We start from the raw sequence: 8,822 nt of genomic DNA on the forward strand, positions 1-8,822 counted from the left end.
ATCAAGGCGGATTAATCAGTAAGCAAGGTACACTTGGGCTTACTTGTACTTACTAATCTGTAGCGTGCAATTTCGTCAAGATGTGGTGAAACCCATGTGAAATGTGCACTCCAGATTAGTAAGTAAGCTCAAGTAAGCCCATGCATACCTTGCTTATTCAGTAATCTGTCCCTGCATTTAATTGATTTTATCTCATTTGAATTTAATTCTATATTTTATACTTTATTTACATTACTCTCTTTCAGTCTCGGCTGCTTCTCCAGACGCAGCCTCCACCTCACCCCTCTGGGCCCTGGGACGGAGCCATCTGCTTGGGTTGTGCCCAAGGTAGCCCAAGAGGTGAGAGAGAAGAGAGGAGTGGTTGGGCATTTGTCCCCCACCTTCCTGCCAGCAGGGTCACTTTGGGCTGTGTCCCCCATTGGGTCACACCATCAGACCACCCAGTCTCTGGGTTTCCCTACATGTGGCCCCAACTGTGGCACCTATCCCCTCTTCAAACCCACGTACCTAGCTCTCATTTGAGGTACCCTGCACTGGGACACCGCTGGTAAACACTCCTCTGCCCCATGGAGCTGGAAGGAGGACAGAGCCCACCCTGACCCTGCGTACACCGCTGGCCATGTGGAGCTCATTGGCTGACAGTGTGGGCTCCCTCAGCCTGTGTGACCACAAACGAGTTACGCAACTTCTCAGTTTCCTGATCTGTAGGGGTGGGGCAAAGATGCCGACTCCCGGCCCGCCATGACGGTTCAGGACAGACTTGCCCAGCCTTTCCCAGACAGCAAACAGGTCTGCTCTCCGCCCCAGAAGGGGACATTGTCTGGACCTTCCCAGGTTGCTTCCATACCAACGTCCTGGAGAAGACAGTGCTGACCCAAAGCTGTGACTGACTGCCTCTGCTCAGAGAGGTGCAGGCTCCAAGAGACCCGTGAATTGTCTCCCAACACACACGCAAACTCTGCCTAGAGGAAATGGCCCCCAGGAGAGGGAGGACGAAGAAGGCAGAGCTACGGGGGCAGGAGGGGAGGAAGAGGAAGATCGGGAGGGAGGCAGGGAGAATTCAGAAGGCACCCTGGGTCATCTCCATTCCCCCTGCAGTCTCTCACCATCCCGATCGCTGTTCTGAACAGATGCCAGTATGTCCACATGCTTATACCCAAAAGGAACCCCAAGCAAAGGGGTAAGGCCTCATCTTAGAAGCTCTTGGGAGCAAATGTCACTGAGAAATCAGGAAAGGGAGAGAGGAAGTGTTCTCGTGGAACGCACACACGTTCTGAGTAGCGCATTTGCAGGCCCTGGAATCAGTCACTGAAAAGTCGACTACCCACGGGGCTATCGTCAGCCCGTGATGTAAACGAGGACCTGATGCTCGGGTGACTTACCCGAGACTCCCCGCCTGGCCTGCTCCCTCGGTGTGTTCCCTCTGGCTGTGGATTCCCTGAGCAGGAAGGCCCAGCAGACATCATAACCTCGAGGCTGAGGTTATGAATTTTAAAAAGCTAACCAATACCGCACCACCACAAAATCCAAAGAGCAACGCTGTATTTTTCATTACCTAAGCACCTGCCACTCCACGCCACTTTCCCCGCGTTTTACTCTGGCTGCGTGCACACGGGTTGCCGCCTTGTAGATGCAGTGCTACTTCCATACTTCCTGTAAAGGGAATTCTTTCCTCAGTGGACTCGGTTTTTGTCACGGTGAGCAGTTTAAAAGTTCCTGCCTCACCACTAACTACCACAATGCCGTGTGGACCCGGGGGAGACACCCAGTCAACCGTTCCCCGTGCCGGCACAGCCGCCGAGGCCGTTCTCTGGGACAGTCCTCGCAGTCCAGCTGTCCTGTCCACTCTCCTAGCGACAACAGGGGAGGTCCTCAGGGGAGGCCAGCAGGGGTCTGTGAGCTCCTCCCCCTAAGGCTGGATGCATTTGCTCCCGTTGACACTGATGCTTGGTCCCCTGATTTGTGAGGGCCGCCCTAACAAAATGCCATCACATGGGTGGCTGAAGGGACAGAAATGTCATCTCCCATATCTGGAGGCTGGGAGTCTGAATTCAGGGTATCAGCAGGGCTGAGCTCTCCCCATCTGCTCTGGGGAGGAGTCTTCCTTGTCTCTTGCAGCTTCTGTAGCCTGGGTATCTCTTGGGGTTCCTGACACGGAGATGTATCTTCACATGGAGTCTTCCGCATTCTCTACTTCCACGTCTGTCCTTGTCTCTTATAAAACGCCACTCAGAAAGGATTAGGATTAAGCAGTGGTGCCACTAGAGGGACCTGGGGGGTTCGGACCGCACCAGGTGACACCATCAGGGGGATGGGGGACACCAAATATTGTCTACAAATTTTTTGTGCGGTGTTTCCGCAGAAGTTTATTTTTTGTAAAAATATCCCTGTAGTTAGTTATAACAACAAAAACATTTTTGGAAACTCAGCTTACAGGTATCAATATACCTACAAGGCTAAAACTCTATGCTAATTTACTTTTTGAATCTTCCCATGTGCTCTGGTCAGGGCTGTCATTATTACGCAGTTACGATGACGCTTCCGTTATGTGGTTTCGTCTGCACGCACCTTTGTTTTCAGTGCTGCTGGTGTCTTTATAGCCACTGACTTTGTCAAATTTTCTGGTGTTTTAGCTACAATATTGCGGTAATTAGTATTTGTGAACCTGTATCAATTAACTTTTTTGAGAATGAAGTAGAAAGTAAAGTAAAAGGAGAAAAAGCAAAAAAGGTTTCCATTCAGTTACTAATAATGTTGTAACTAATAATGTTGTAACTAACAATGTAATTCAATGTAGAAAGATTTTACAAAACAATTTTGCTGTTAGTATTCATATAATCTAAGAAATATTAAATGTAAGCAATTTACAACTGTATTTATCACATATTACCTATGATTAAAATTACTAACAAACATCACTAAGGATTCGGTACAGTCCGGTTCAGGAGGAGGCCCATGGGGTGGTGACATGAACCCTAGTCACACCACTGGGATCAGACTCACCCTACTGCGGCATCACTTCGTTAACCGACAACATCTGCAAAGAAAATCTACTTCCAAACAAGGTCACATTCACAGGTACAGGGGTAGGACTTCCTTTAGGGAGGACACAATTAAATCCGAAACAGCCTACTCCAGGGTATAGGTCTGAGGCTTCAATGGTACAGGTGAAATAGGAAAATGTGATACCGAGATTCTGCTCTCCTAAGATACTATGATGCCCCTTCCAGTGCTTCTCTGCCCTCTGACCATTGGCTCATATCTGACGGATCACAGGAGGAGTCTGGGCAGCACCTCCTCAAACAACTCTGGCTGCAGAATCCATGTCTAGCAGGAGCCAAAACTAAAGCTGTTCTGAAACTGAGGTGTGCTCACATCTCATTGTAGTGAAATGAGAACATGGGGATAGAAGGAACAGCTCACGTCTCGTAGTGAAATGAGAACATGGGGATAGAAGGAACAGCTCACGTCTCACCAGAGTGAAATGAGAACATGGGTTAGAAGGAACAGCTCACGTCTCACTGTAGTGAAATGAGAACATGGGGATAGAAGGAACAGCTCATGTCTGTTGTACTCAAATGGCTTTGCAGCATCGTTTTCCTCAGAAACAGAACCATCAGGTTCTAAGGGAGGACGAAGTTAAAATCTTTGCAACTGATATTCTAGGAATTACCAGGTTTTAAACTCTGACAACTACAAGTTCTTAAAAATCACTCTCCTTTCTCCCGTCCCAAAAACCTAGGATCCCAAAAGCTTTCCATTTCTACTCCTGAAATCCACTGAGGGGATCCTAACCTGTGACAAGTAAACAAAAAACAAACAAGAGAAAACATGAATTTTTTCATCCTCTCGATCCTCAGGGAGACCTGGTCTCTCTCAATGCCAACATTTCCACGCACTGTGCCACACCTGGCTGGTGGTCACCCACTGCTTCTCCCCCCAATAAGCTCTGGGGTTACTCCCATGCTCCCCGTGATGTCACTCAGTCTCACAGGCTGAGCAGGAAGAGCAGCTAAACGGCACCTCTGGTCAAAGCTTAATTAGTCTCAGGCTACTGCTGCCCTATTCTGAAGCTCTCGCTATTCTTTCAGTGGAACAAATCAGACAAGATAAAAATAGTTCTTTTAAGAAACAACAGTTATATCTATTATCATCTCAAGATATTACAAAGGTTTCTTGGCAGACTGCTAAGATAAACACTGAGTTATGATTCAAATGATGAAAATAATCTCACATGTCAGTGAAACCACTGAAAGTTTATTCAAATTTTTACACAAAATGATTTATCAGCATCAGTGCCACTCATGAAATACTGATCTCATCAGGCAACGCTGAAGGAGGAGAAACCACGGACGCAGCACTCACTCTACAAGCTGCAAGGAGCGCCCACCCAGGCTTTAGACAGCAGGCCGATGGGTCAACACCGACCAGCTCCAGCGTCACGGGAGGACACCCCAGGGTCAGGCCAAGCCAGCGTCCGTGTCCAGACCTGCCAGCGGCAGCAGGACACAAAGCGATGCAAATCATGGAATGTGTCAGCTCCGGCACTGGTCCTGTGAGAAGCTTCCGAAAGACAGTTTTGTGTCTGGAAGTGCCACCCCCAAGAAGCATCCTTGAGAACAGCCCCGGACGCGGGGGTGGGGAGGACATGGAGAGGCGTCCCCAGGCAGCAGGGATGGCTCCCTGACCGCACCCTGGGGAGCGCTCCATCCTCTCCAAGCCCCGACTCTGGGTGGCTGGCGTGGCTCGGCGCTGCCTGGCGCCACAGGCCCTGGCTTTATCTAGTGTGGTTTTATCTGCTACAGTCTAACACGTACAAGTCCAGGACGACAAAAGCTTTGTTTTGAAACATGTACTTTACAAAGCTGAAAACAAGCTGCTGAGTTGGTCATAAACTATCCCAGAAAGAGATCACGGCAAGGAGGGTGAGAAATGAGGCCCAGCGGTGGCCTCCGGCAGAACCCACCCACACACATACGTGAACCTGGGTCCCCGCAGGCCCTGGGCCAACACGTGAGGGCAGTGTACTCACTGGAACCCATGCACAAGTGAACCTGGGTTCCCGCAGGCCCTGGGCCAACACGTGAGGGCAGTGTACTCACTGGAACCCATGCACATGTGAACCCGGGTCCCCGCGGCCCCCAGGGCCCACACGTGAGGTGAGCACGCTCACTGGACAAGGTTCCGCATGATGTTGAGGGAGGACCCCCGGTACCCTGCCCCAAAGTGGTTCCAGTGGTTCAGGTAGTGGAAGAGCTGGTAGAGCTGCAGCCGCTTCTCGAACCCAGGGGCCTTGGGGATCCTGCCGTGGTAGGCAGAGTAAAAGGCACTGCTGAAGCCCCCGAACATGCCAGCAATCGCCAGCTCGTACTCCGAGTGGCCATAGAAAGATGCTGGGTCAAAAATGATGGGCCCAGAAGCGTCCTCGGCCACATTTCCTCCCCAGAGGTCACCGTGGAGCAAGGCGGGGATGACCTCCAGGTCCTGGAACAGTTCTGGGATCTTCAGCTGGAGAGAGGAGAGAGGCACCACAGTGAGGGGCTCAGACGCTGTAGACATCTCCCACCCACGCACAGTGGCTGGAGCACAAAGTGCATGGGCCAATGGGCGCCCAGCTGGCTGCGTCCACACCTCCTCTTCCTCACACTGGGGCGGGTGGGGCACTCACCTGCAGGGCAGCCCAGAGCTCGCGGGCCTCCCGGTCCCCAGACGCCCTCTCCACCATATCCATCTGGGGCTGGATGCGCTGCCGGGCGAAGAACACAACCCAGTCCTTCTGCCAGTCGTTTACCTACACAAGCGCAGCAAGGGGATACCGAGTTCAAGGAGAGGGCAGGGCCGAAGGTCGCTGCCCCGGGACCACCCATCTGCTGCAGACACCAGAGTCATGGGAGAACAGGAGGGATTGGCTGTCCACCAGTAATTCCACAGACAGACACTCCACGGTATCGATCACCCATCACTAATTCCACAGACAGACACTCCACGGTATTGATCACCCACCAGTAATTCCACAGACAGGGACGCTCCACGGTATCGATCACCCATCACTAATTCCACAGACAGGGACACTCCACGATATCGATCACCCATCACTAATTCCACAGACAGACACTCCACGGTATCGATCACCCACCAGTAATTCCACAGACAGGGACACTCCACGGTATCGATCACCCACCACTAATTCCACAGACAGGGACGCTCCACGGTATCAATCACCCATCACTAATTCCACAGACAGGGACACCCCAGGGGACCGACCATCCACAGAGAAAGACACCCTATGGCACAGACTGTCCGTCAGTAATTCCACAGACAGGGATAACACACAAGACTGGCGGTCCATCAGTAATTCCACGGACAGGAAACCCCACAGGACCAACTGTCCGTCAGTAATTCCACTGGCAGAACACACTAGGGGACCAGCTGTCCATCAGGAATTCCACAGACAGGACACCCCACGGGACTAACTGTCCATCAGTAATTCCATGGACAGGACACCCCACAGGACTGACTGTCCATAATTCCACAGACAGGATACCCCACGGGACTGACTATCCATCAGTAATTCCACTAGCAGAACACACTAGGGGACCAGCTGTCCATCAGGAATTCCACGGACAGGACACCCTAGGGGACCAACTGTTCATCAGTAATTCCATGGACAGGACACCCCACAAGACCAGCTGTCCATCAGGAATTCCACAGACAGGACACCCCCACCAGCTCTCACTTTTTCTACCGAGCTTCAGGCTCTATCACACGTAAATTTAACTTTTTAGTAGCTTGCTTTGGTTTTGGGTCAGATAAACTGTATATTTTGTCTTGAAATCCCAAGGCTACCTCTATTTCTCATATTCTTGCTCAAGCAACAAAATGCCCGCTGACCACCTACTTGGACAGCGACCCTCACGGTGCAGAGAATTTAAAAACACTCAGACAGTGACCTCAGAGAGCTTGGACCCCAGAAGGAATGATAAGGAAATGTGCCAACACTGTGACCAAGTATGAGACATGCGGTGAAGTCAGGTCACCCCAGGGCCAACTCTGAGACGGGCAAGACCTGGGTGAGCCTGGCCAGGTGAGAGCCGTCCGTGTGCAGCGTCAGCAGTGTGGGGGGGGAACAGGGCAGGGAGAAGGAGGAGTTCACGTTCGCTAGCAGGCCGCAAAGTCACGGCTGTGTGTGGGATGGCTGCATTCACACCGCCCGACAGCATCTGTTATAGACTGAACTGTCCCCCAAATATGTGTACCAACTTGGCTAGTCCACGATTCCCAGTATTGTGTGACTGTCCACCATTTTGTCGTCTGATGTGATTTTCCCACGTGTTGTAAATCTTACCTCTACGACGTTACTGAGGCAGGATTAGCGAAAGTTACGCTAAGGAGGCAAGACTAGATCTACAAGATTAGGTTGTGCCTTAAATCAATCTCTTTTGAGATTTAAAAGAGAGAAGCGAGCAGAGCGACAGGGGAACCTCAGACCACCAAGAAAGTGTGCCAGGAGCAGAGTGCGTCCTTTGGACCCAAGGAACCTGTGCTGAGAGGCTCCTAGACCAGGGGAAGACTGATAACAAGGACCTTCCTCCAGAGCCGATAAGAGAGAAAAAGCCTTCGCTTGCAACTGACACCCTGAATTCAGACTTCTAGTCTCCTAGACTGTGAGAGAATCAACTTCTGTTTGTTGAAAGCCATCCACTTGCGGTGTTTCTGTTACAGCAGCACTAGATGACTAAGACAATCTCCTAAACCAAACCAAACCTGTTGCCGTCAAGTTGATTCTGACTCAAAGCGAACCTACAGGGAAGAACAGAACTGCCCCATAGAATCTCTAGGAGCAGCTGGTGGATTCGAACTGCCGACCTTTTGGTTAGCAGCCAAGCTCTTAACCACTGCGCCACCAGGGATCTAAGACAGCCTCCTACACTTCAAAATGGAACAGTGTCTACGGCCCAGCCCTCGCCCACCAGGAAACCCTAGAGTTTTCTAGATTAGTCTGCACCCCACCACAGAGCCATGCTGCATTTCCTGAGAGCAGAGGGGCTGCTCTGTCCACTCCATGTCCACCAGGCACCACAGCGCCCGGGCTGAGCCTCCAGGGAGCGACTGGAATCATGAACCAAAGTTATCGCCCCTTTTCACTGCACATTTTCAGGTGCTTGACATTGTCAGTAAACCATCGTTTTAATTTCTGACTTTCACCTTCCTGGAAATCCAGCATCCTGACTTGCTGGTCTTTCTCTCCAGTTTCTCTGTGCTCACTGAGCAGGTAAAGTGGCTAAACCTTGCATCGACCTCTTAAAAATTAACCAAGAAGAAAAGAGCGCTAAGACTTTTACTGAATTTTGCAGAAAAGGAGGAGGGTGTGCTTTCCCCTGCTGCACCCGAGCAGCTGAGCACGCTGTGCGGTGGGGGCAGTGCAGGGGGTCACCTACCTGGGGGAGGTATCCACAGCAGGTCACCACATCAAACCCAAACTGGTCCACAAAGGTACGTTCCACCTGGCCGCCTCCTCTCCCTGCAAATGAAGGAGAACAGAGTGGATCTACCCCTGTGCTTCATGTAGCCTCAGTTCCCCTTCTCCACCTCATCTCTGTCTCCACAGACGGAAGCTTCAGGCCCTTGCAGAGCTGCACCACGGAGGCCTGCCCTCAGGGAGCCCCCTCCACCCAGGGAGCCCCCTCCACCCATCTCCTCATCCTCACACGATGGGGAGCTGCACTGCTGAGGCCTGGCCTTGAGGAGCCCCCTCCACCCATCTCATCCCCACACGACGGGCAGCTGCACCCCTGAGGCCTGGCCTCAGGGAGCCCCCTCCA

The 8,822-nt window shown here is 51.6% G+C and overlaps 1 protein-coding gene across 1 annotated transcript in view; it reads right to left on the reverse strand.

Moving 5' to 3' along the window:
• Positions 1-4,182: 4,182 nt before the first annotated feature.
• Positions 4,183-8,822, reverse strand: part of FN3KRP (fructosamine 3 kinase related protein) — a 10,139-nt gene continuing 5,499 nt past the window's right edge. Inside the window, exons 4-6 of the mRNA XM_004374070.2 lie at positions 8,439-8,521; positions 5,669-5,791; positions 4,183-5,508 (exon numbers count right to left, since the gene is read on the reverse strand). Coding sequence (XP_004374127.1) covers positions 5,170-5,508; positions 5,669-5,791; positions 8,439-8,521 — 545 coding nt within the window. The 3' untranslated portion in view covers positions 4,183-5,169. The remainder of the gene's footprint in view (positions 5,509-5,668; positions 5,792-8,438; positions 8,522-8,822) is intronic.

This window comes from Trichechus manatus, unplaced genomic scaffold (genome assembly GCF_000243295.1).
Source record: "Trichechus manatus latirostris isolate Lorelei unplaced genomic scaffold, TriManLat1.0 scaffold00028, whole genome shotgun sequence".
NCBI lineage: Eukaryota > Metazoa > Chordata > Mammalia > Sirenia > Trichechidae > Trichechus > Trichechus manatus.